The sequence below is a fragment of the Pelophylax lessonae genome (genome assembly GCF_965119305.1).
Source record: "Pelophylax lessonae genome assembly, chromosome: 2".
Lineage (NCBI taxonomy): Eukaryota > Metazoa > Chordata > Amphibia > Anura > Ranidae > Pelophylax > Pelophylax lessonae.
The window spans coordinates 603,267,118-603,295,072 of NC_138769.1; the positions used below are offsets into that span (position 1 = coordinate 603,267,118).

Below are 27,955 nucleotides of genomic sequence, written 5' to 3' on the forward strand. Positions count from 1 at the left end.
TTGATTACAAAAATATTTACTGATGTCACATGATATAAATACAATGGTTTCTCTTCTGCATGGTACTTTATGTGGCTGAATAAATACAAGGGGTCCGTTCTAGGAAGTCAAGGCTTTCCGTGCCATTTCCAGTGCTCCTCCCTGTGTCTCATTCCCACCAATGAAGCCAGTGGTGTGTACGAAGATGCAACCTGGAATACCACTGACTGAGGAGAGGTCATCTGCCCGCAGTCCACGCCAGTCTTCTGGGAGAGAAAGTCTATGAGGGGAAATGAAAAGTTTTTTTTTTTAGGTAACAGAACAATGTGCAAATTACAGGCTAAATGGCATGAAAAAGGTAAAAAGAAAGAAATATATGGTTAGGATGTTGCATTGTTCAATGTCATGGATACCTCACATTCTAGCAGCAAGTGGTCGAAACAATTCACCATAGGTGAGCTATGCATCAATTGTATCTTCCCTGTAATCAGCTGCTTTATACACAGGCCACATGTAATGCATAGCTATATGGACAGCATTCCTTTTTTCTATTATGCTAAACCAATGTCTTCAGTCATTGACCTATAAAAGCCATCCAGGCAAGAGAGAGGGAACCCTAATGAGAAGCATGCTTAATATGGCACCAGATGTTTTGGGGGGGGGGGGGGGGGAATTGTAGATATTACAGCCTCTCTATCCCCCATTTCACAGAAGGGCCTTTAATATCCAATATATACCCATGCTTTCTTTTTATACAAAACAGCTTTTTTAATGTACACATATGAAGCATAGCTACACATCAATTATATATCACACAACTACTACAATATACAAGTTAGATGTTTTCCCAATGGAACACAAAAAAAAAAAAAAAAAAAAAAAAAAATCCGACAGGGGTTATAACCCTTTCTTACTCTATCTAAACTGGGAAAAAAAGGGTTTTGCCTATAGTTCTACTTTAACACCTCTAGGATGCTATTCAACATTACATCAAATTATGTTTTGTTACTCACCGGCTTTGGAAAGTATTGGGACCTGTAGGGACACACTGCACCCTCCACTTTCCGCTCTGATCTGGATAAATTACATATTTTATTTGTTTCTCTAGACTTAGTTCTTTTTCCACCTGGAAAAGGTGCTCCTTCCAAGGACACCCACCTTGCGCCAACATGACCACTTCCCCACTGTTATCTACCTGAAAAGAAAAGAAGGAGAGAAGGTCTAATTTACTGGGATTGTGGAGAACAGCAACAAAACAGTCTTTTGTTAGCCAAACAGCAAAATAATTTTCACAACCTGCAGTATTTACCATAAAGAAACAAGGCATACTGCCTGCAAACACAGTGCTAGTTGTAATTCCTTAAATGGTGGTAGCAGGGATATCTTGCAGCTTACTGAATGAGAGGAAGAACAGTCCAATGCTAAAAGCCTTAGCATACCCCTGCACATTCCCAGAAAGCCTCCGTTTTGAATTAAGCAGGACATAAGTTGCAAAAAACAGAGGAGAGGGACACAAGTCCAGTAAAGTACTCAAGGAATAAAACGTTTTTACAGGCAAGTCAAAAATCCTAGTTCTTAAGCATACAGTAAAGGAAACAGGATAGTAGTTTCAGACCATTGGGATGTCCAAAAGCAATGCTACTAAGGGGTGGGCAACAGCAGCAAAACATTAACAGGCCCACATAATGAACAAGCCAACAAAAGGACTCAAAAACTCAAGAGCAGAGCAGTCTATAACCTTTAGGAGTATATAAAAGAAATTATACATGGTCTATTATAATAAAAAGATTTTGTATTTTATTATATCAGTATGTGTCTTGGCACCTTTAAAATCCCTCCTTTTCACAAGATTTACATGTTCTGGTAGTAACAGAAACTGTTGCTAAGGGGTAGATTTGAACAGCATGTTCAGAAAGTAAACACAGATTACCTTGGAATGGCAGGCAGAGAAAGAAGCACAATGTCCTTGTCCTAGGAAGACACCACTCAACAACTTGTCTTTGTAACACTAAAAAGGGCTCTTTACAGGATAAAGGTCAAACTACAGACTTGCCTTGCAGAGGTATAATGACAAGGGGGATATCCCAGAGGTTCGAAGAGCCATCTCAATATAACAGACAAAACCAGGTTGAGATCCCACAGCGTCACAGCCAAACTGCTACATAAAACAAATACTGATGCACTTTGAAAAGACTACATATGCAAGTATTTTTTTTCATATGTTGCTTTAAATAAAAGTGGGATTTTAGGCTTTGTGTGATTTGGTTCTTCTCCAGAGTATGGATGGAACATGCCCTGGAACCATCCCTCAGCTTCTGTGACCTACCTGATGTATACAATTATAAGTCATTGCTAGAAGGCAAGTGTTGTCCCAAAAAGGGAGTAACATTAGACTAGGAGTGTTTTGTTCCGTTCAAAATTTAGGATTTGGAGAGGGATGGAGGGAAGGAATAGGGAGGGAAGGGAAGGAAAGGGGAGGGAAGGGAAGGAAAGGGGTCACTGTGTGGATATTGATAATTAAAACCACTGCACGATCACATATGGATATTATTGGACACTATTTTCATGGACATTACTTGTGCATTTTTGCAACTTGTGTTTTGGGGACATTTTACTCAGGAGTGCAAAAGTGTCACATATTGGTTTTTAAAAAGAAGACGTTTATGTGCCGGTAATAGGAACATAAAAGCAGGCATCCTTTATCTCCAAAAAGGCCAGCGGGTGAGACTGACCCAGAAAAGGACATTGAGAACACTTGACCCAATAAAGTGGAAATGCGGCGAACAGGCATTAGGTAGAACCCCTGAAGACTATTCTGCCCTGAGACAAATGACCAAGGTGCTTTGAAATGGTGCCAGAGTGGTGGGGAGTATTGCCCATCATAACAGACACTGGCAGGGTAAACAACATGAAGCAGAGTGGAGACAAAGTTGGAAATCTGGCTTGAAACATCTGGATACAACAATCTGGACCAAGCCCATGAAAGTCCATAGAAAAGGTGTCCAGGGAGACCCCAAAAAGAATACCCTAATCAAGGCCTATGCAAAAGCATTCCCAACTCAGACCATCCTCAAACTCACTGACAATACAGCAGGTGTCCAGATATGCATGTGTACTGTCTGGTCTAATTAGGATCACGATTTTTCCTCTCATACTTTATTTTCTGGAGCAAATGAAGCATAATTTGCACTGGAGGGAATGTGTAAATTAGTCTGAACTAAGGCTAAGGGATTATCAAGGCATCTGAGGCTAGGGCTAGAGGATCTCTGGTTCTGGCAACAGACGGAAGTAATTTGTCAAAGCTGGAAGCTAGGATGTCCACATCCAATTTTTGGTATATCAGATTAAAGACTTCTGGGATGAATGGCCCATTCCCCTTGATCAGGGTGATGGAAGTGGAGGTAACCTGCTTTCCTGTTGTCCACTCCTGGGATCTTTAGCACATAAATTGCTGGATGTGGGATTTTTTGGTTTGCTTTCTTCAAGGCAGCCAGACTCCTGCTGCTCCCTAATGGCTGATGCAGGCCATTGTCATAACATTGTTTGACTGTACCCCAACTGGTTGCCCTTTGAGGGGGGGGGGGGGGTCCTGTGCTTCAGGCTCAAACAGACTGCTCTGAGCATCAAGATGTTAATGGGAGCTTGGTTTCTCCCAGAGACCATATTCTTTTAGACTGCCAAGAGATTGAAACACTTCTCCCCAGTCTGTCTGTTGTGATATGTTGTTTCCAGTGATAGGGAAGCAAGGACTTCCCTAGTGATCAAACAAGATAGGGAATTACTTGCTTGGCTGTACAGAAGCATGGGTAAATTGAGAGAAGGAGCCTGCCGATTTGAATAGTTCTTGAATGGAAAGGAGCGAATGATACTGCCTAGAAGGAGGCTACAAATAGGCCTAGAAATCTCCATGCGATTAAACCCAAAAATTTGGAATTTTAAAGGAATCTGTTGGGAGATTTTAAATCCAGAATAGGACAAATACTCCCATTGGGCTTTAGTACTGTAAACAGAATCCTTTTTATCCAGTCTTGGCAGTACAACAAATCCCTGGGACAAGAGATGGTTCAGGGCATTCTGCACATCTAACTGTTCTTGGACAGTTTATGGTTGATGTGAAAGAAAGCGGTGAGAGGGTAGAGAGTTTTGAACTATTTTGTATCCTTTTGAAACCACCAACTAAGCCCACAGGCCTGGGACATCTGTGATCCAGAAAGAGATAAACAGCTGTTCCCCAACCAAGGAGTGAGTGCACCCCATCATTGTGAATAGGGCTTTGGGAAAGGCTTGGTGCCCTTCGTGGGCCAAGCCTTGTGCCGAAAGGTAGGCTGAACATAGGTTTTGAAGTTGAAGCCCAACTGCCTCACCAGTTGTTCAATGTTAACCAGCATGTTGCATATTCTTAAATATAGTTTCAATCTTAATAAAAATCAACCGCAGCTTCCTCCAATACTACCTCAATATCCTCTTCATTACTTTGTGTTTTCCAGGACTGGCATATTGTGATCCCACTCTGGTTGGTGGAAACAAGAGTAGGAGAAGAGGGGGGTGGCATTTCTTTTTTTTTTTTTTTGCCTTAGACCTATTATGGTCTTCATTCAGCCATCTTCGTCCAAGGAAATGTGACAAAGATGCAAACAATTCTTCTTTAGTCAAACAGGCGACCTGTTGCATGTCTGAAATAGAGCTAGAATTAAATTTCATGACTGATGTTAGAGCCGACACTTGCTCTGGTGCAAGTGACACATCACTCTTAGGTCGAGTATTGCGTGGGCTTCCGTTACAGCAAATGTAGTCACAGAATAGAGTGCAGAGTATAGGGTAAGCATGTCTGTAATAAGTATGCGGTAACCCAGGTGTAGACCATCCTGTAACGAATCCTTTTGTTGAAAGTTTGAAAAGTTTACACCGGGAGGTGAATACATTCAAACATAGTTCAGTTCATACAGTAAAGGTCAGATTTACAGCGGGACCCCGCCTTACCAGTTCACAATGCTGAACTGTAAAGCATCCTGGGTTCGATAGCAATAAACCCTGGTCCTGTACAGGACTCTGCAGCTAAGAATGTCTTGCACCAATTGCCAAGGTGGGTGCACATGCAGGATTCAGTGCCTGAAGTGACATTACAGGCTGTCCCCACAGTGTGGGGTCTGGGTACGACTCGTAAAGTTTTATAAAGGTTGTGCCCATCTGGATACACTTCTATGTAGGCATTAGAAAAATGTAAGGTGTGAACTGAAGAAAATCGAAGAAAAAAAAAAAAAATAAAACTTGTTAAGCTAAGGCTGATTTTCTCTGTGAAGGAGAAAACTCCATCATATGCAGACAGTAGCACAACCAGAGGACTCAGAGGGTTAAAAGGCAAGGCTCCCAGGGTGTGTGTCCTCAAGTTTTGCCAGTGTGATCACCTGAAGGAAAATGCCTTTAACATATGGTTCATTAATTCTCTGCCCGTGTCCTGTACGATTACGATATTGGGCTTGCATGTTATTGCCTTAACATGTTTTCAGGTTACCACATATTGGGCTCAGGCATGTTTGGATTGAGCCCGCCAGGAAGACATCACTGCACACTGCCTATCATAGGCAGTGAGGAGTTTCCCAACCGGCAGCTGCACATACACACGCTGCGAATGATTGGTGGTGTGAAGTGCTGGCTTCCTGGCGGGCTCAACCCTAAAAACGCCCGAGCCCATCGCTAGTTACCACATGCAAACCAGGGATTAAACCGAGAACCTGTGCAATTTTTCCTAACTACTAGGATGCCACCACCAGAGTTAATGGTCTGGCAGCCCCACTGCAAGCTAGTGCTGTTCTTTTATTCTAGAATCCAATTTCATTCATTTATTCATTCATTCTAGTTGCAAAATATGCCTGCTTACCACTGGTGATTGTAAATACACTATGTATTTCTTTTTACTAAACCGTGTTTTACTGCACTAGGTTGGTGCTTTTCTTTTGTATGTGTAGTTTCTTTTTACTCAGAAGAGAAGCCCTGTAAACAAAACAGTGATCCGAAAAAATTGAAATACTTTAACTACCCCACCTCCCCCACCCAACAATTGCAGAACAGTTTATGTACTAAACCTGAAGTCTCTCTCTGATTGCTTGCTCAACCAGAGCACGAGCTGGTAGCCAGGATCGATTATAAAAGTCCAGACGAGACACAAACTCTGTTCCAGCCAATTCCATAGCCTTTCTAAAGCCAACCTGCAAGGCATAGTTAGGAGAAAAAAAAAAAAAAAATATGAAATTGCAATTTATTGTTATTGATGATCGGTTCATTTAAGTGTCCACCTCCATTCAATGCAATGACTAGCTGAAATGCATTGCTTCCAACTAGCCCAGTACACATCAATGTGCCACACACACACACACACACATATATATATATATATATATATATATATATATATATATATATATATATATATATATATATATATATATATACACACACACACACACACACACACAGTGCCTTGCGAAAGTATTCGGCCCCCTTGAACTTTGCGACCTTTAGCCACATTTCAGGCTTCAAACGTAAGTTATAAAACTGTAATTTTTTGTGAAGAATCAACAACAAGTGGGACACAATCATGAAGTGGAACGAAATTTATTGGATATTTCAAACTTTGTTAAGTAAAAAAAATGAAAAAATTGGGCGTGCAAAATTATTCAGCCCATTTACTTTCAGTGCAGCAAACTCTCTCCAGAAGTTCAGTGAGGATCTCTGAATGATCCAATGTTGACCTAAATGACTAATGATGATAAATAGAATCCACTTGTGTGTAATCACGTCTCCGTATAAATGCACCTGCACTGTGATAGTCTCAGTGGTCCATTTAAAGCGCAGATAGCATCATGAACAAGGAACACACCAGGCAGGTCCGAGATACTGTTGTGGAGAAGTTTAAAGCCGGATTTGGATACAAAAAGATTTCCCAAGCTTTAAACATCCCAAGGAGCACTGTGCAAGCGATAATATTGAAATGGAAGGAGTATCAGACCACTGCAAATCAACGAAGACCTGGCCATCCTTCTAAACTTTCAGCTCATACAAGGAGAATACTGATCAGAGATGCAGCCAAGAGGCCCATGATCACTCTGGATGAACTGCAGAGATCTAAAGCTGAGGTGGGAGACTCTGTCCATAGGACAACAATCAGTCGTATACTGCACAAATCTGGCCTTTATGGAAGAGTGGCAAGAAGAAAGCCATTTCTTAAAGATATCCATAAAAAGTGTAGTTTAAAGTTTGCCACAAGCCACCTGGGAGACACACCAAACATGTGGAAGAAGGTGCTCTGGTCAGATGAAACCAAAATCGAACTTTTTGGCAACAATGCAAAATGTTATGTTTGGCGTAAAAGCAACACAGCTCATCACCCTGAACACACCATCCCCACTGTCAAACACGGTGGTGGCAGCATCATGGTTTGGGCCTGCTTTTCTTCAGCAGGGACAGGAAAGATGGTTAAAATTGATGGGAAGATGGATGGAGCCAAATACAGGACCATTCTGGAAGAAAACCTGATGGAGTCTGCAAAAGACCCGAGACTGGGACGGAGATTTGTCTTCCAACAAGACAATGATCCAAAACATAAAGCAAAATCTACAATGGAATGGTTCACAAACATATCCAGGTGTTAGAACGGCCAAGTCAAAGTGCAGACCTGAATCCAATCGAGAATCTGTGGAAAGAACTGAAAACTGCTGTTCACAAACGCTCTCCATCCAACCTCACTGAGCTCGAGCTGTTTTGCAAGGAGGAATGGGCAAAAATTTCAGTCTCTCGATGTGAAAAACTGATAGAGACATACCCCAAGCGACTTACAGCTGTAATCACAGCATAAGGTGGCGCTACAAAGTATTAACTTAAGGGGGCTGAATAATTTTGCATGCCCAATTTTTCAGTTTTTTATTTGTTCAAAAAGATTGAAATATCCAATAAATTTCGTTCCACTTAATGATTGTGTCCCACTTGTTGATTCTTCACAAAAAATTCCAGTTTTATATCTTTATGTTTAAAGCCTGAAATGTGGCAAAAGGTCACAAAGTTCAAGGGGGTTGAATACTTTCGCAAGGCACTATATATATATATATATATATATATATATATATATATATATATATATATATATATATATATATATATATATATATATATATATATATATATATACATATATACATACATACATACATACATACATACATACACACACACACTGCACAGTAAGGAAAAAAAATTGTCAGAGCGGAGTTCCGGCCACAAAATCGGCATAGTCGATTTTGGGCCGTCCGCTTGCTTTTCGTCACCTGAAAAATAAATGGTTACTATTTTTTTTTTTTTTTGTTTACTTACCTTGTTATTGAAGAAAAATATACTCATCTTTCTTCAATTTCCTCCCTCTGCGGCCGTGGCCCGCGCCGTCACTTCCTCTTTGCATTGATTCCTGGGAGCTGAACGTCATCGCTCCCAGGAATCAATGTACCTGCACCGACCCCGCTCGTCAGTTCCGGTGCGGGCGCGTCATTCCCTTCTAAACAGCTTCTGGGCATGCCCAGAAGCTGTGGAGGGATGACACGCCCGCACCGGAAGTGACGATCGGGCCCGGTGCAGGCGCATTCTGGGAGAAGAGGACGCAGAAGAGGACGCGCTGGCTTCAGCTGCCCACATCCGAGATGGCAGCGCTGGAGAAGAAATTTTCAAGATAAGTATTTCTTCTAAAAAGGTAAGTGCGACCCGGGACAGTACAGAGGCTATCCATTGTGGAATGTACTAGCCCTGACTGTCCCGGGGGTATTTTTATTGAAAAAACCTTTTCGTGACCGGAACTCCGCTTTAAGGATTTATTTCCCCCACAGAAAAAGACAAAAAACGCACATCAATATATTGTACTAAATAAAGCCTGTCAGTCAACGCACATCGTGTGAATTCCACCTCAATCTATAACCATCTACAATGTTGCACTAGTTCTACAGATATTGAATTGTTGCTTTCTTGTATCTATTGAAAGAGTAGGGACAATCTGTATGGTGTCTGCAGAGCACCCTATGAAATGCTTTCTGGTCATGCGATTGTTTTTTTTTTTTTACTAGTGCACACTTACGTTGAGCACGCAAGAACGAGGGAGTGAAAACAATGCAGGTGTAAGATTTCACAGCAAGTAACAGTTTGGTAAAATGTTGGAAAACTGACATGGACTTATTTTTTTGAGTGAGCAAACTAGAGTTTAAAAAATTATTACAAGGAACACCCAACTGTATTAATAGATTTAAAGGCCATTTTCACAGGAAAAAAAAACCTATGCAGCAGTCAAGGGGGCCTCCTATCAGGTATAAGCAATTGTAAAGTTACAATGTTATCATTACATTTTGCGTAATGATAACTCTTGATTCACACCTTTTCATTTCAGTAACAGGTGTTCTAACACATTACCACGTGAGGGAATTCACTGTACATATGAGCTAGGATACATTGTCATTCATTGTGTGTGGCATCCCACAGCATATATAAAGTAAACCTAAAACGTACCTGCGCACCTGAGGTGTGAGTGGACCAACCAACTATGAATGAACATTTCAAGAAGTTTTCTATACAGACCAGCTTAACTGCAGAGTACAAACACAATACTACCAAAAGTAGTGGGACGCCTGCCCTTACATGCACATGATCTTTAATGGCATCTCAGTCTTGCCTAGGGTTCAATATGGAGTTACATATTTACATAGTAGGTGAGGTTGAATAAAGACAATAGTCCATCCAGTTCAACCTGTGTAGGTGTGTGTGGCTGTAATCATCTCACATACCCCTGAATGTTCTGATCCTTGAGATGTACGTCTAATAGTCTTTTGAAAGCCACCATACTACCCGCAGAAACCACCTCTTGTGGTAGAGAATTCCACAATCTTGTAGCCCTAACAGTAAAGAACCCCCCACATTGCCTGAGGTTAAAACGCTTCTCCTCTAATCGCATTGTATGCCCCCCCGAGTCCTCATGCAATCCCTTCGACTGAACAGCTTTTTTTCTAAGCTGAGATCCCCATTTAGATATTTAAAAATTGCTATCATGTCCACCCTCAGGCGTCTCTTCTCCAGGGAGAATAAATCGAGCGATTGTAGACGCTCTTCATAGTCAAGGTCCTCCAATCCCCTAATTAGTTTAGTTGCCCTTCTCTGGACTCTCTCCAGCTCCAACGCATCCCTCCTGAGGACTGGCGACCAGAACTGGACAGAATACTCCAGATGCGGTCGGACCAGACTTTTATAAAGTGGAAGGATTATAGTTTTATCTCTGGAATACATCCCTTTCTTTATGCATGCTAATATTCTGCTGGCTTTGGCAGCTGCCGCTTGACATTGCATGCTGTTGCCTAGTCTATCATCAACCAAGACTCCCAGATCTTTCTCCATTTTTGATTCCCCCAAGGGTTCCCCTCCTAACGTGTATTGTGCTTTTATGTTTCTAGTCCCCAAGTGCAAAACCTTACACTTCTCCACGTTAAACCTCATTTGCCATGTCGTTGTCCACTCCGTTATTTTGTCCAGGTCATCCTGTAGGATATCTGCTTCATGCTGTGTAGTTATTGCCCTGGCCAATTTTGTGTCATCCGCAAAAACTGATATCGAACTACTGATCCCGTCCTCAATGCTGTTTATGAATAAATTGAACAAGGTTGGTCCCAGGACTGAGCCTTGGGGCACCCCGCTTGCCACCTCAGACCAGTCTGAGTATGCGCTGTTTATTACCACCCTTTGGACACGCCCTTTTAGCCAGTTCCGTATCCAAGAGCAAACCCTGCTGTCGATACCTGCAGACCTTATTTTATAAATTAAGCGCTTATGGGGAACTGTATCAAACGCCTTTGCGAAATCCAGGTACACCACATCCACTGGTCTGCCCCTATCTAGCTCACCTCCTCGTAGAATGTTAAGAGATTGGTTTGACAAGAACGCCCATTTGTAAACCCGTGCTGGTTACTGCTGATGATGCTGTTGTCTTTAGCAAACTCTACAATATAGTCCCTGATCATCCCCTCCAGAAGTTTACATACTACTGATGTCAAACTGACAGGCCTATAATTTCCCGGTATATGCCTCTGACCCTTTTTGAATATCGGAATCACGTTAGCTTTCCTCCAATCCCCTGGTACATCTCCTGTCCTAATACTGTCAGCAAAGATCAGGAACAGTGGTCTGGATATAACCTTACTGAGTTCCTTGAGTACTCTCGGATGTACGCCATCCGGGCCTGGTGATTTGTTTGTGTTAAGTTTATCCAGCCTTTCCCTGATTTCACCCTCTGTTAGCCAAAGCGGCAAGTCCTGTGCATTACTACTAACCATACAGTCATGGTCAGTGTACCCCTCCGTTTCCTGTGTAAAGACTGACGAGAAAAAAGCATTCAGCACGGTCGCTTTTTCAGTGTCCTCTGTAACCATCCTCCCATCATTGTTAATTATGTGTGCAATATGCTCTGCCCTAGTTTTTTTGCTGTTGATATATTTAAAGAATTTCTTTGGGTTTTTTTTTACTATCCTCCGCTATTTGTCTCTCAAAGTTTATTTTAGCCATTTTGATTTCGTGTTTACTTTTCTTATTTGCCTCCTTGTATTGCTAGAAAGCCGATACTGTGCCCTCTTTTCTTTAGGAATGCACTGCAAGATGCAATTGCTTAATATGTTCCTAAAGCATTCCCATTTTTCCCTCTGTGGTGGAGTGGGCCCTCCATTTGAGCTATAACAGCTTCAATTCTGGTAAGGCTGTCCACAAGGTTTAGGAGTGTCTATGGGAATGTTTGACCATTCTTTCAGAAGCGTATTTGTGGGGTCAGGCACTGATGTTGGATGAGAAGGCCTGGCTCGCAGTCTCCGCTCCAATTTATCCCAAAGGTGTTCTATCGGGTTGAGGTCCGGACTCTGTGCGGGCCAGTCAAGTTTCTCCACCCCAAACTTGCTCATCCATGTGGTTAAAGACTTTGCTTTGTGCACTGGTCCAAATCATTTGGGGCAGGGGGATTATGGTTTGTTTGTTTTTTTTGTTTAGGGTTTGGGCTTGGCCCCTTAGTTTCACTGAAAGGAACTCTTAAGGCGTCAGCATACCAAGACATTTTAGACAATTTCATGTTCCCAACTTCGTAGAAACAGTTTAGGGATGGCCCCTTCCTGTTGCGACATGACTGTCCACCAGTGCTCAAACAAGGTCCATAAAGACATGGTTGAGTGAGTTTGGGCTGGAGGAACTTGACTGGCCTGCACAGAGTCCTGACGTCAACCTGAAAGAACACTTTTGGGGTGAATTGGAGTGGAGTCTGCGAGTCAGGCCTTCTCTTCCAACATCCGTGCCTGACCTCACAAATACACTTCTGGAAGAATGGTCACACATTCCCAAAGACACACTCCCAAACCTTGTAGACAGCCTTCCCAGAAGAGTTGAAGCTGTTATAGCTGTAAAGGGTGGGCCAACTCAATATTGAACCCTGCGGACTAAGATTGGGATGCCATTAAAGTTCATGTGCGTGTAAAGGCAGGCGTCCCAATACATTTGACAATATAGTGTATGTGCATGGCTACGCCTTCAGCAGGTGCCCCTTATGCTAGTATTACTTTGAGGGAACAATAGCTACATGCCAGAAACATCCTAATCATATAGACCTTTCCTAGTGAATAAACTAATAGGTGATAGCTGGGCATCTGTAAACATCAAAGCCTGCCAACCTAACAAATAAAAAAAAAATGAAACACTATAAATCTCACTATGGTTTACTTATTACCTCTGTGTCCTGTTCTAGTTCATTCCAGCGTGGGTTGAGATGTGCCACTCTGGAACTTAGAGTAGTGGATATGTTGTAGCGCTGCTCTCCATCAAACTGTGATATCCCATTGTCAATAGCATCAATTTCTTCAACAAAGTTTTCATACATCTGAGAAACAAGGAAGGAAAGGATATTTACACCACCTAATCAGGTCATTAAAACCTCTGCACCACAGACGACAAAAAAAAAAAAGAGAACACAGGTGAATGCGATTACGGCTGCTGCAGTCTTCAAAATGGGTAACTTCCACATTCGTCAACCTTATAAATGTGCATATAGAGACTGTGCTGCCAAAAATGTTGTTTAAAGCAGAGATCCAGTCATTTTTGTGTTTATTAAAAAGTCAGCAGCTACACTTTTTTTTTTGCTGCTGACTTTTAAGAAACACACACTCACCTGTCCCACAAGTCAGCAATGCGGCTACCCGAAGCCTCGCTAATCTCTTGCCTCTCCCTAGGTCCAGCATCACAAGTGTGGGCACCCGGCAGTGACAGCTTGCGGTTTCACAGGCGGGTGCGAACCGCGCATGCACGAGTTTCGCTGCGCTTCCTTAATGGCCGGGCAATTTTCTGGGACCTGTGACGTGTCCCAGAAGATTGCAGGGAGGGAGGGGGGGTGGGGGGAAACATTTCACTCGAGCTGCCTAGGTGGCACGAGCGGAAGTGGGAGCGGGTACCTGTAAAAACTAGGTACCCGATCCCCTCAAAAAAAATATGACATGGCAAATGTGGCATGTAAGGGGGGTGAGGAGTGCTTGAAGCGGAAGTTCCACTTTTGGGTGAAACTCCACTTTAAAAAGGAGTAAACTGTTTGCCACATGCAAAAGTGAACAAACCACCAGAAAATACAACTATTTTCCAATAAGTCCCATTCAATAGTTGCTTAAAAACAAAAAAGGTAAGGTGAACAGGTGCTGGTGTCATTAGAAACAGATACACACGTGAACACTTTCAGGTGCTCCAAGTGACCCCACATGGATTTACACTCCACCACAATGGATGAACCTCCTTTTACTAGATAGGCGTCATTGTGCTTTTTTTTGGTTGGACCCACTGTATCTGGTCACCCAACTTGACCATTCACATGTACCACAATGCGATTCTTGTCAATGCCATGCACCACCCCTAATAACAGTTGAAGAAAGAAAAAAGGACTTATTGCGCAAAACAGCCGACTTTTATTAATCACTTGCTTACGGGCAAAATTCTGACACTTCTCATATAAGAATCAGTGTTTTTTTTTCCCCTAATAAATTGATTAGAACCTCAAACAAAAATTATATGTATATATATATATATATATATATATATATATATATATATATATATATATATATATATATTTTTTTTTAGCAGAGGCTCTGAAGAAGAATAAAATGGCGGTCGTAGCAATTTTTTTATTTCACACGGTATTTGTGCAACGATTTTTCAAACTTAATTTTTTTGGAAAAAATACAATACTAAAATTAAAAAAAAATATATAACCCAATTTTTGTAAAAACATAAAAACATGAAAGATGTTACGCCAAGCAAAATAGATACCCAACATGTCATGCTTTAAAATTGCATACGTTAGTGGAATGGGGGTAAGATGGGGCATGTGCCGACAATATCCTCACCTAGCTGGAGTCGGCACCAGCGGCGTATGCGTTTGGATTTACTGCATGCTAACAAGAGATTGAATTTGTAAGTTTTTAACCAATACATTTCTAAATAATATTACACCATTAGAGGGCTCTCTCCTTATATAGCTATATAGACCTACAGGACGAGACTTCCATAGTTCCAGTCTGATGTGGAGTACCAGTGACCCCCCCCCCAAAATCAGATGATCCATTGTTCTACTATTGTGCCATGCCAGACCTCCTATAATTTGGGGGTTGGCGTTTTTGTCAAGCGCATGAATTTACCTAGATGGAGGGTTCACGGATCACATTCAGTTATATTAACGCAACATGTGGACACCATTGTTTGAGCACACTGGAATGGATACACTCTGAATACATCTGTGGATTTTATGTATTGTTTAACTTTTTATTTATTTTTATGAATGATCACACAACTGTGTATTTTTGCATTTTGGATTGGATACACCTTGAACACATCTGTGGACTTGATATATTGTTTTACCTTGGACCTATTAATTTTACCTACACGTTTTTGGTTGTTCATTAATTTCTCACATAGTGCAACTATTCTTTAGACATTTTTCACCAAGCATTTAGTATTTATAGCTTTTGAGTGCAGCTCTGTGACATAATATGGATGGTATCATCTTAAACAGAGTACAGTTTATTCACTTTGGACTTCAATATCTCCATAGAGCAGGGGTGGGGAACCTTTTTTCTGCCAAGGGCCATTTGGGTATTTATAAAATCATTCGGGGGGCCGTACAAACTTATCAACTTAAAAATGTGCCCATTATATTTGGTCAAACATTGAATTAACTCACCCCTAATGCGATGGCTGCAACTGCTTCTCTTTGGTGAGGTGTGTGATGTTAGCTGGTATTGATGATGTTGCTACTGGCAACTGGTTTTCCAGGTTTGCATTGGTCAGTTTTGAGCGCAGTAGACTCTTTGTGGTGGTAAGTTTTGAAAAGAACTGCTGGCGAGTACAGCTGGCTGGCACCGCTGGCGGGTACAGCTGGCTCAGGCTGGTACTGTGCTGTGGGTACTGCTGGCTCAGGCTGGTACTGCTGGCTAATATTGCTGGGGGTACTGCGCTGTATATGTACTGCTGACTCTGGCTGGTACTGCTGTGGGTACTGCTGGTTCCATTGTGGGTACTGCTTTCTCTGGCTGGTACTGCTGTATCTTAGTGCCCCCTTAATGCAGAGCGATTCGTGCCCCCGTCAATGCAGAGTGATTCGTCCCCGGGAATTAGAGCGCCTCCTGATTACACAAAAAGCAGGGTTCTTCCACTTACCCGGCACTCTCATACGAAGTCACGCCTCCTGGACCGACTCCTATGATAGACGTCACCACTGTGCTGTCTATCATAGGTAGGAGGCGTGACTTCGTATGACAGTGGCTGCACCGGGTAAGAAGAAGAACCCTGCTCTTTGTGTAATCAGGAGGCGCTCGCCCTCCCCTTCCCCTTCAGAGGCAGCCCAATGGTAGGCAGAGCAGATGCTGATAAATATATTTTCCCTGAATGTATTTGAAGGATAAGTTCACCTTTTGGAGCATGTTACAGGTTATATGTATATTAAGAGAGTGTAAAATTATCCAGTTTCTGCTCCCTGCACCCCCCCCCCTCTGTGATAGCAGGTGGAGGTTCTTCTCCTTGCACCTAATGGAACCTTTCAAAATTGGCGCAGCTTTACAGTGCTCCGCTCGCAAAGCTGCTTCATTCTTTCACAGGAATGCACGAATAAAGAGAATATAAGGTCTGTCTTCTACCTTGGCAGACAGCTTATAGTTCTAAATGAGCTTTGAGGGTGCTGGGGAAAAGTTTAAAATAAATGACGTTCTTAGAAACGTGCAGTCGCCTTCACTTGCCTTGTCATACAACACAGGTATAGTAGGGTCATCCTCTTCTGTATCCAGAAGTGTAGCCAAGATCTGAGTCCCAAAGTGGGCATACACTAGGCCGGCACTGCTGAGCTTGGTGACCCATGGCTTGTCAGGATACAAGCTGTTCATTGTCTCACAGAAAACTCTGCAGGGTTTAAAAACAAAACAAAAAACAAAACAAAAGGTTACAAGAAAACGAAACAATTAAAAATTTTGAGATGACCTGCTACATGTGCATTACCACAATTCTGAAATGTACATATAAAAGTTTACATTTTTAATTTTCTTGCAGCAGTGTAATTTAAGAGCAACTAGTCTACTCACACAATTTGTGATAAAAACATCTTTGCCATTCTGAAGCTTCCTTCCAACCACTTTGCGTATTATTTTACATGCACTGCGATTCTGTGCTTACCAAAATATGCTGCAGAAATCTCCCTCCACCAAGTCTGGATGCAGCCGTTTTAACTGTGGGCAGCTAAAGCTATACATATACACACGACCCCCCCCCTATATACAGACAGACACACTGACACCACTGCTTGCCTGTACATTTCTCCTCTCTTGATGAATACACATGGATCTCTGCAGTCTCCTGTTATCTCTGCCCTCATCCAGCACCCTCCAGCTCTGCAGCTCTCCTTGGCTTTCCTATGACTCATGACTCCCTCCCTTGCTGGCAAACTCATGGGTTAGACAGAGAGCTGTGCATGATGTCATTAGCTTAGGTTAATGATCAGACAAGAAAGGAAGTGGGCTGCATAAAGTATTTACTGGTAGAAAAAAAATTTTACTATCCAAAGTTAAAACAAGGGCAAAATATTAAATAGATGGAAACAAAAATGACTGAAGAGCCACTTTAAGGACAGTGTTTATCCAAACTATCAGCCATTTACCATCATTACAACCTTTGGAGTGTGAATGCCCCCTGCTAATATTGCTTTAGCTCTGCTCATTGTCACTACAGTTTTAACCAACCTGCAACATTAAACCAAAATTTCTTTCCTTCTTGTAGCTAAATAGGTTGCATCCTTTTCATATTCATATCCGTACTAAGATGGCCATAAATGAAAACCAAAGTACCTCTGCCTATTCACCACTTGAGGCTGTAGAAACGTATATGTCATAATGCAAAATACTAACATGCTACTCTAATGTCCATCACTGGAAGTGGTTATTGGAATGAGAGTACCCTCCCTCCAGGCATCCCTATACATAGAAATTGGGTTGCAGTACAATTTACACCGAGGAACAACTACCATCCATCATCCAAATCACAACACACAAATTGTAATAGGACTACACTTGTGGGTTATGGTTCTCTTTTTAACCATTGTGTTATCCCTTCTAAAATATGACTGCTCAACACAAAATTGGGAATGATTTGTCAAAGGGACTTAGAACCTTATCTTTAACCACTTTACCGCTAAGTACTGTAATAGTACTGCGGCAAAGTGGCTCGTTCTTGTCTGACGACGTAGACCTACGTCGTCAGACTCCTCCCCTGTAGGCGGCGCTCGCGCGCCGCCGGAGGCGCGCTCCCGCTGTTTTCATTCACAGCGGGAGTCGGGCCAGGGAAGGAGCAGCGGCGATCGCCGCTGCTCTGCCCCGATCGTCGGGGATCTAGTGTGGAGATCCGCCCGCCTGTGTAAACACAAGCGGGCGGATCTCCTCAGTGACAGATCGGACTGTTCAGCATAGCTGGACATCCGATCTGTCCCTGTCTCACAAAGTCACCTCCCCCCCACACGTCAGTAAGCACCAGGCATACATTAACCCCTCCCTCTCCAATAAAGTTAACCCCCCTGCCAGTGTCATTTTTACAGTAACAGTGCATATTTATAGCACTGATTACTGTAGTAATGTCACTGGTACCCCCAAAAGTGTCAAAAATGTCAGTCAAGGGTCCGATCTGTCCGCCGCAATGTCGCAGTCCCGCAAAAAAAAAAATCGCAGATCGCCGCCATTACACCATTACACGTTAAAAAAAAAAAAAAAACACCAAAAATGACAAAAATCTTTCCCTTTGTTAGTAAACGCAATAACTTTTGCGCAAACCAATCAAAATACGCTTATTGCGATTTTTTTTTACCAAACATAGGTAGCAGAAAACAAATTGGCCAAAAATTTAAAAAAAAAATTGGTTTTTACATCTTTTTTGGGGGGAATTTCATATAAAAAAAATGTGAAAAATATTATTTTCTCAAAATAAACGCTCTTTTTTTGTTTATAGCGCAAAAAGTAAAAATCGCACAGGTAATCAAATACCACCAAAAGAAAGCTCTGTTTGTGGGAAAAAAAGGACGTCAATTTCGTTTGGGTACGGCGTCGCACGACCGCACAATTGTCAGTTAAAGTCGCACAGCGCTGAATCGCAAAAAGTGGCCCAGACGTAAGACAGCAAAATGCTCTAGTGGTAAAGTGGTTAATCTTCAGTGTTCTGGCAATATCTATGGACTACTTGGAGCATGTTCACTATTCAGTTAGGATCATATTCTCACATTCCTTGGCACTGAATTACAATAATCTGTAAGGCTAGGTTCACACTAGCCCAAACTGTGGGTTCCGGTTGCGGGAACCACATTGATTACCACACCCAAATCGCACTGCTCTTGCGAGACGTGCAGGGCTGCCATTATTTCTAAAAAGGCACCCCCAAGCATCTTAGCCCATAATGCGATTGCAGGTGCGGGAACCGCAGGGAAACAGCATGGTCAAAAAGACCATGCAGTTTCCCTGTGGCCGCGTTTTTAAAAAGGTTCATTCACCTTTTTTGTCCGGTTCACAAAATGATCTACACATGCGCATCGGTAGGGTACAGACTGAAGATGAGCCCCAGCTTTTACACTGGATGATACAATACCTCCCACATATAATCAAATGAATGGTCTGCCATGCCCGAGCAAACACAGGAAGCACTAGTGTGAACCTAGCCTTAACCTTGGGTTTATTAAGCTAACCTCAAAGCTCTTCCCCATATTCACCATACATACTGATCAATGAAAATAAGTTATAGACTACATGGTATATGGATTTACCTCTGATGGTGGTCATAACGATTTCTAGATGGATCATACTCTCCACCTACATCAACCACAACATCACACTGTGCCAGTAGCAAGGGGTCCCTTGTTCTTATAATCTCTGAATCCTAAAAAAGATAAACAATTATATAATTAAAATCTAAATATGCAAAACATACACTGAGGGATTTATATCACAAACATAAATCGTTAACCTAACAGCATAGCTTTTATATACGCACTGATGCACAGCTCAGTCCAGATCTCAGGTCAGCCTATAATCTATACTGTTCCTTTATATCAGGCCTCGACAAAACCCGGGCGCCAGGTCGCATTTGCGACTAGAATTAGCGACCTGGCGCCTGGGGTGCCCTGCAGGTGTCCTGTCATTTTTGCACGGACTTCCGGGCTGTCCGAAAATTGAGGCCCCGGCTTTTCGGCCTACTTGAGATGAGAGGCTTCCAATGGGGAACTGGCGCCCTCTTGTGGTGGCCGGGAGTAATGACTGTTGTAATTACTGTTTCCACTGCCTGTTTGTTCACAATGCATTACCATCTCCCTGTCCAGTTAGTTACCTTTGACAGGGAGTGTTGTTATTAATTTAATTTATTTTTTAAATGTAAAAACTAAATAATATTTTCTTTTTTTTTCCCTCATCGCCGTGCCACAGCCGAAGGCCCCTTTCACACGAGCTGTCTGATCAGGTCCGCCTGTCAGTTTTTCAGGCAGACCTGATCGAACCCTTCATTCTCCTCTATGGAGCAGTAATCTGCCACCATCTGATCCTGTCCGCCAAAAGCAGACGGATGGTGGTTCTATTTTCTATCCATCCCGTGGATTGGATCAGATGGCGTCGGATGGAAAGAGACAGTCTGTTTTCATCCAATTGCGCTAGAGGAGAGTGGGGTTCTAGTCGTATTTATGTGTAAATTTAGTATCCGTTTTATTAAATAAAGCTTGGTTGTAATAGGTTAAAAAAAAAAAAAAAAATGGCTCCTAAGTTTTTTAGCTGGCTCCTAGATTTCAGGAAAATTTGTCAAGCACTGCTTTATATATTTGTAGAGATGAAAACCCTAAAACCAAATGGTATATCAGGGAACATCCAAGAAGTTCTAGATTTGGCCTAAAAGCCATGTCTAAAAGGTCTACTGTAGAGACCAATATTATCTATAGAGGACATGAGTGAGAAAATGCTAGCACACTGCTGACTGCTGGAATATCAGAACAGGAGTATGAAGCATCCAAAATATTTCTGGAGCTGACCAAATTGTCTCAACAAACATTTTTTGGAGAAAATTAGTAGGGTGTTTTTTCCTAATGACGCAATGCATGAAGGTAGACAACACCCAAGCCTTTAGAACCACTTACCACCCGGCTACTTTACAACAGCTTTGAATACTATCAAACAGGGAAAGCTTAAAGCCAAAGCCCGGGCAACAAGTTAACATTACTAGCTCACTGAATGTGTTATTAAGCAAACAATGCAATGTTGTTACACAGGGAGATTTACTAAAACCGATGCACTCAGAATCTGGTGCAGCTGTGCATGGTAGCCAATCAGCTTTTAACCTCAGCTTGTTCCATTAAGCTTTGACAATAAAACCTGGAAGCTGATTGGTTTCTATGCAGAAATTACCCTGATTTTGCACTCTCCAGCTTTAGTAAATATACCTTACAGTCTTCTCACAGCACATTAAAATGAATCTACAGTCAAAACCAGCAAAACTTCTATGCAATAATTCCATAGCCAAAAACAAAAAGCAGAGACTGGTGGCTATCTGCAAGGTTGTGCTAGCACCCACATAATGATCTATGAAATTTTAAATGCAGAAGAGACGAAGCATGTCTATTCTACATTCAGAATCTTGACCGTTTGCTCATTTTTGCTTTGTACATAAAGTTCCACTTTAAAGTAAAACTGAAGCTCTGCTGTAACAAACCGCGAGCAGCAAGCTGCTTACTGCAGAAGAGACATGCAATGTCTCTTCTACAATAAAAAGGACCTACCTGCCTGCTCGCTGTCTTCTCAGCCATGTAGACCAAGCTGCACATTACAGTGCAGGCACTGTCCTGGTGTGCAATTACGGCTTCCTGTACATGTCAATGAAGACAGCTGAAGACCGGTGTTCCGTGAGAATTACCTACCCCATGAGAAAAACCTACCCTCGTCACTTCCTGCCAGGAACAGCTGAGCAGCGCAGCTGTGCGCATGCTCACAGCTCCGGATACGTAATGGAGCAGCTGAGGAGCTGACTAGTGCGCATGCGCACTAGCATGAAATTTTCACGGACACCGTGATCAAAACCTACCCACGTGGCGGTTACATTAAAACAGCTGTGCTGCAATATGAGTAATCTCCGCTCCTATCCCTGTCACTTCCCTGATCTTGGCTAGTAAATATAAAAGCGGGTCTCGGCTCCGTGATTTATCTTTTCATACACCCGCCGCCGCTTTTATATTTACTAGCCGAGATCAGGGAAGTGACAGGGATAGGAGTGGAGATGACTCATATTGCAGCACAGCTGTTTTAATGTAACCGCCGCATTACACACACTGCCGTGCACCGGAAGTGACGAGGGTAGGTTTTTCTCACGGGGGAGGTAATTCTCATGGAACACCGGCACAAAGGAGAAGATGCTGGTGAGGGTCAGGATTTGATGAGGGAGAGGTAAGTATTAGAGCTGCACGATTGATCGTTAAAAATAAATAAATGCGATTGAGATCTCGATCCACCAAACGCCCCCCCCCCCCCCACACGATCTTAAAACAGCATGTCCTCCATTCTTACAGAGACATTCCCTGCTCACTCACAGCTGTATGTAAGAAAAAAAAAAAAAAAAAAAGCCCAGCAAAATGTTTTTTCAACATTGTTGAGGCTGGTAGATAATTATAAACACAATGCTTTACAATGTATAATTTAGTTCTTTTAGATCAAAGGAATGAACTTCCGTCTGTAAGAGAGGGCAGTTTAACCTCTTAGTGCCTGTTCACACTTTTGCGGATGCGGAGATCGCATGTAATTCATAGCGCACTGCTCCTAAATTACATGCGATCTCATGTGCGGTTGCGAATTTCAGCCATACACTTTGTATGGCTGAATTCGCACTGTATCCGCACCAAACATGCACATGAGGCATTTTTTTATTCGCAACAGAATCGGATCGCATAGTGGTTCACACTAGTGCGATCCGACTTTGTGCGACCTTGCAGATAGCACTGCGATATGCGATCGCAACTGGGGGTGTCGTTAACTTTGAATTGACACCCCCTGCGTATGGGGGGGTGCGGATGCGATGCGAGATCACGCTGCATATTCGCAGCGTTCCCGCATTGCACAAATGTGAACCGAGCCTTAAAGACTAAGGCCCCTTTCACACTATCCGTCCGTCGGACGGACTCCGTTTTTCTCAGGAGGATGACAGCTGTGTGCAGAGACACAGCTGTCAGTTCCCCATGCATCTCTATGGGGGAAATCGGATGGGAACGGACCGTCGGTCTGTTCTCATCTGATCCCATCCATCCGATATCCAGACATGTCTCCGCTGACATCCGATCCCCCATAGAGATGCATGGGGGGACTGTTCAGATCCGCCAAAAAAACGGACAGGCGGATCTGAACGGTTCGCCTGTGTGAAAGGGGCCTAAGGCCCCTTTCACACATACGGTCCATTTTTCATCCATCCGTTGACGGATGAAAAACGGACATCAATGCATCTCTATGGAAAAACAGGTGACAACAGATGATCATCAGTTAAACACTTAAGCCCCGGAGGATTTGGCTGCTCAAAAACCAGGCCCTATTTTGCGATTTGGCACTGCGTGACTTTAACGGACAATTGCACGGTCGTGCGATGCTGTACTAAAATGAAAATGGACGTCCTTTTTTTCCCCATAAACAGAGCATTCTTTTGGTGTTATTTGATCACCTGTGCGATTTTTAATTTTTGTGCTATAAACAAAAAAAAGCGACAATTTTGAAAAAATAATATTTTTCAAATTTTTGATATGAAATTCTCAAAAAAAAAAATTGTAAAAATCAATTTAACATTTTAGGCCAATTTGCTTTCTGCTACATATTTTTGGTAGAAATAACTTTGCACAAAGTTACTGTGTTTACTAACTACGGGAAAGAGTTATGTAATTTTTATTGTTTTTTTTTAAACTAGTAATGGCGGTGATCTGCGATTTTTTGCAGGACTGCAACATTGCGGCGGACAGATCAGACCCCTGACTGCCTTTTTTTGGGGGGGACCAGTGACATTACTACAGTAATCAGTGCTATAAATATGCACTGTTACTGTAAAAATGACAAGGGGTTAACTTTACTGGTGATCAAGGGGTTAAGTATGTCCCCAGGGGCGTGATTCTGTGGGGGGGGGGGGGGGCATGACTTGTGAAGTAATCACAGAGACATACAATCCTACATAGCAGGATTGCATAGCCTCTGTAATTACTTTAGTGAGAATGACAGACGGCTGTGTTTACATCAGCCGTCTGTCTTTCTCCCTCTCCTGCGGGAGATTGCGAGTGGCCAGCGGCCATCAGAGCCGCCAGTCACACATGCATGCTCCCCAGGGAACGAGCGGGGGCGCGCCGGCTCCCCCTACAGGCTCGTGGGCGAGCGACATAGTACTACATCGCTTTGCCTGTAAGCGGCTGAGTGCCGCAATAAATGTACAGGAGGCAGTTAACATCCGTTTTCATCCGCTTCTGTCAATGTCCATTTTTTGGAACGGATGAATGCCCTATTTTTCATACGTCAAAAAAACGGATCGGACGAAAAAACGGATGTAAACAGACAAACGGTCCGTTTTTGCATTGGTAGTGGATGGAAAAAAAAAAAAAAAAAAGGATGAAAAAAACGGATGCATTTTGACGTGGCTGAACCAATGACCTGAACGGAGGCCCCTTTCACACTTGTTCGACTTAAAAGTCGCGCGATGCTGCCGCGACTTGAAGCAATGCCTATGTCTTTGGACCTCAAAATGCATTAAAATCGTCCAAAATGAGTGCAGTGACTACTTTGACGTCATACAGATATGAACGGTACTCATTGGGAATCATGGAGAACGACTTGTCATGCAACTTTGCAGTCTCAAATCAAATCGCAGGACAAGTCGCACAAGTGTGAAAGGGGCCTAAGCCTTTTTCTGACACTTGTTGCCTACAAGTTAAAATCAGTATTTTTTGCTAAAAAATTACTTAAAACCCCCAAACACATATATATATATATATATATATATAAACACACAGTACAGACCAAAAGTTTGGAAACACCTTCTCATTCAAAGAGTTTTCTTTATTTTCATGACTATGACAATTGTAGAGTCCCACTTCAGTCAGTAGTCACCTGAAATGGTTTTCACTTCACAGGTGTGCCCTGTCAGATTTAATAAGTGTGATTTCTTGCCTTATAAATGGGGTTGGGACCATCAGTTGTGTTGTGCAGAAGTCAGGTGGATACACAGCTGATAGTCCTACTGAATAGACTGTTAGAATTTGTATTATGGCAAGAAAAAAGCAGCTAAGTACAGGAAAACGAGCGGCCATCATTACTTTAAGAAATGAAGGTCAGTCAGTCCGAAAAATTGGGAAAACTTTGAAAGTGTCCCCAAGTGCAGTCACAAAAACCATCAAGCGCTACAAAGAAACTGGCTCACATGCGGACCGCCCCAGGAAAGGAAGACCAAGAGTCACCTCAGCTGCGGAGGATAAGTTCATCCGAGTCACCAGCCTCAGAAATCGCAGGTTAACAGCAGCTCAGATTAGAGACCAGGTCAATGGCACACGGAGTTCTAGCAGCAGACACATCTCTAGAAAAACTGTTAAGAGGAGACTGTGTGAATCAGGCCTTCATGGTAGAATATCTGCTAGGAAACCACTGCTAAAGAAAGGCAACAAGCAGAGACTTGTTTGGGCTAAAGAACACAAGGAATGGACATTAGACCAGTGGAAATCTGTGCTTTGGTCTGACGAGTCCAAATTTGAGATCTTTGGTTCCAACCACCGTGTCTTTGTTCGACGCAGAAAAGGTGAACGGATGGACTCTACATGCCTGGTTCCCACCGTGAAGCATGGAGGAGGAGGTGTGATGGTGTGGGGGTGCTTTGCTGGTGACACTGTTGGGGATTTATTCAAAATTGAAGGCATACTGAACCAGCATGGTTACCACAGCATCTTGCAGCGGCATGCTATTCCATCCGGTTTGCGTTTAGTTGGACCATCATTTATTTTTCAACAGGACAATGACCCCAAACACACCTCCAGGCTGTGTAAGGCTATTTGACCAAGAAGGAGAGTGATGGGGTGCTGCGCCAGATGACCTGGCCTCCACAGTCACCGGCCCTGAACCCAATCCAGATTGTTTGGGGTGAGCTGGACCGCAGAGTGAAGGCAAAAGGGCCAACAAGTGCTAATCATCTCTGGGAACTCCTTTAAGACTGTTGGAAGACCATTTCAGGTGACTACCTCTTGAAATGTGACTCTACAATTTTCATAGTCATGCAAATAAAGAAAACTCTTTGAATGAAAAGGTGTGTCCAAACTTTTGGTCTGTACTGTGCGTGTATGTGTATATATATATAATAGTAGATGCATCAATAATGTATAGCTAGTGACATTGCTGATTATGCACAATTAATGTTTACATGTCAGACACCCGAATGAGTAACTTAAAGGATAACTAAAAGGCAAAAGTTTTTTTTTTTTGGATGGTGTGTAGAGGAAATAGAACACCTATTAGGTTTTTATTGCTGTCTGTGCCCCTGTTCTAAAATTTAGTCGGACCCATGAAAATTCCAGACCCTCCTCACTTCCAGTGACGCTACGTCATAACCCAGCTGATGCGAGCCTAGGTGCGCATGCGCACAAGGCATTTTCAAGGTCTGATAAAATTCTAAGACTTACGAACATCTGACTGAGTGGAGGAGGGGCTGAGGTGGGACGCACACCACACCAGAGTAGACTTAGAGGAGGCGGGAAGGAAGTGAATACTCATACTAAATAGTAATGATAAAAATAAATACTAAACATTTTTTATCATTACTATTTAGTATGAGTATTCACTTCCTTCCCGCCTCCTCTAAGTCCGCTCTGCAACATGTTCCTTGCTCGATGACGCGGCGGTGATGTAACATTTTCCCGCGGCGGTGTGCGCGTCCCACCTCAGCCCCTCCTCCTCTCAGTCAGCTGTTCGTAAGTCTTAGAATTTCATCTGACCTTCAAAATGCCTTCTGCGCATGCGCACCGGGGCTCGCAGCAGCTGGTGGTGACGGAGCGCCCCCGGAAGTGACGAGGGTCCGGAATTTTCATGGGTCCGACTGAATTTTAGAACACCCCCATTAGGGAGATTTACACGCCCTCTTTGTCCTGTTTACTATTAGCATTAAAAGTAAAATTCTAAATTTTGGGTTGTCTACGGAAAAGTAAAAGAGGGGAAATCTTCCAATGGGAACAATAGTTCTAATTACCTGGGGGTGGCAAATGAGAGCCTTAATTTTCAGGAATTTCCTCTCACTTCCTGTTTGGCTATGGGACAGGAAGTGAAGGGAAATCTCCCAAATGGGACACCAATGGCTATATATATATATATATATAAAAAAAAAAAAAAAAAAAAAAAATCGACAGTTATAACCCTCTTTTATGCTATCCAAAAAGGAAAAAAAAAAAAAGTTTTGCCTATAGTTCTACTTTGAGTGGTGATGGTAAAAGCGGACAATGATCATGGCCTTTGGCTATTTGCCACATGAATGACTCCTAAAGGGCCAATGTATGAACATGCATAGAGGGTAATGAGTGGCAGCAGTGGGTAAATGATTGGTTGGTGACCCATAAGAGCAAGGTGCACATGTTACACAGGATCTCTGTGCAGGGTGAAGAAGGCCTCAACACCTATCCATGGACACTGCCTCAATAAGGAGAACCTTCCACATCCCAAAATAAACAGAGCACCTATCAACCATGGCTGCCCCTATACATTCCCCGGACTGAGCCTTGTCCCCCATGTCTGTGGAGGAGAAGCAGGCCATACTGTCCTGTCATAGTGTACACAGACAGTGTGGTGTGCACCCTATTCCCTCCCCCCAATATACACAAGCCCAGTCACCCTATAGGGCTCCAGTGTCCGCAGCAGGTAACACGCCAGCGCCTCGTCGCAGTGGAAGGTCCCGTCGTGGGTGCCAATCTTGGGAGCCATGTGTCTCTCCTCCCGCCGGGGCCTCTTCGGGTCTTCAGGCATGAAGAGGGGGAAAATGTGACGACTGACACAGAGATGGCGGGAACAGGAAAATAGACGGAGCTGGCCGGAAAACAGAGCCCGACACACCATGTGGAACCAAATAAAGCGGCCGACCGAATGGAATAAACGAGTGCACAATGCACTTCCGGCTGCCGGGAGAGAGAGTGGACGTCACTTGTCCTTTATTCCTGCCTATGATAGACCGTATACCTTGCTCCCAACTGTCCCTCATATAGAGGGATTGTACCTCATTTGGAACAAAGTGTCCATTTCCTCCTCATTTTGTTCTGATTTATATAGCTGTATATAAAATGAACTACTTATCCATCAAAATGTGCTAAATTTTTCATTCAATTCTAAATTGCTGCATTTGTAAATACCAA

At 42.8% G+C, this 27,955-nt stretch overlaps 1 protein-coding gene across 1 annotated transcript; it reads right to left on the reverse strand.

Annotated features, from left to right (window-relative positions):
• MYG1 (MYG1 exonuclease) lies at positions 1 to 27,705 on the reverse strand. Its single transcript, XM_082246287.1, has 7 exons — positions 27,441 to 27,705; positions 19,352 to 19,464; positions 16,299 to 16,458; positions 12,755 to 12,904; positions 6,063 to 6,185; positions 993 to 1,174; positions 1 to 259 (listed from the first exon to the last, which is right to left on the reverse strand). Exons 1-7 carry the CDS (start codon positions 27,660 to 27,662, stop codon positions 100 to 102), a joined length of 1,110 nt encoding a protein of 369 aa, XP_082102413.1. The 5' UTR covers positions 27,663 to 27,705; the 3' UTR covers positions 1 to 99.
• Between the last annotated feature and the right edge of the window lie 250 nt (positions 27,706 to 27,955).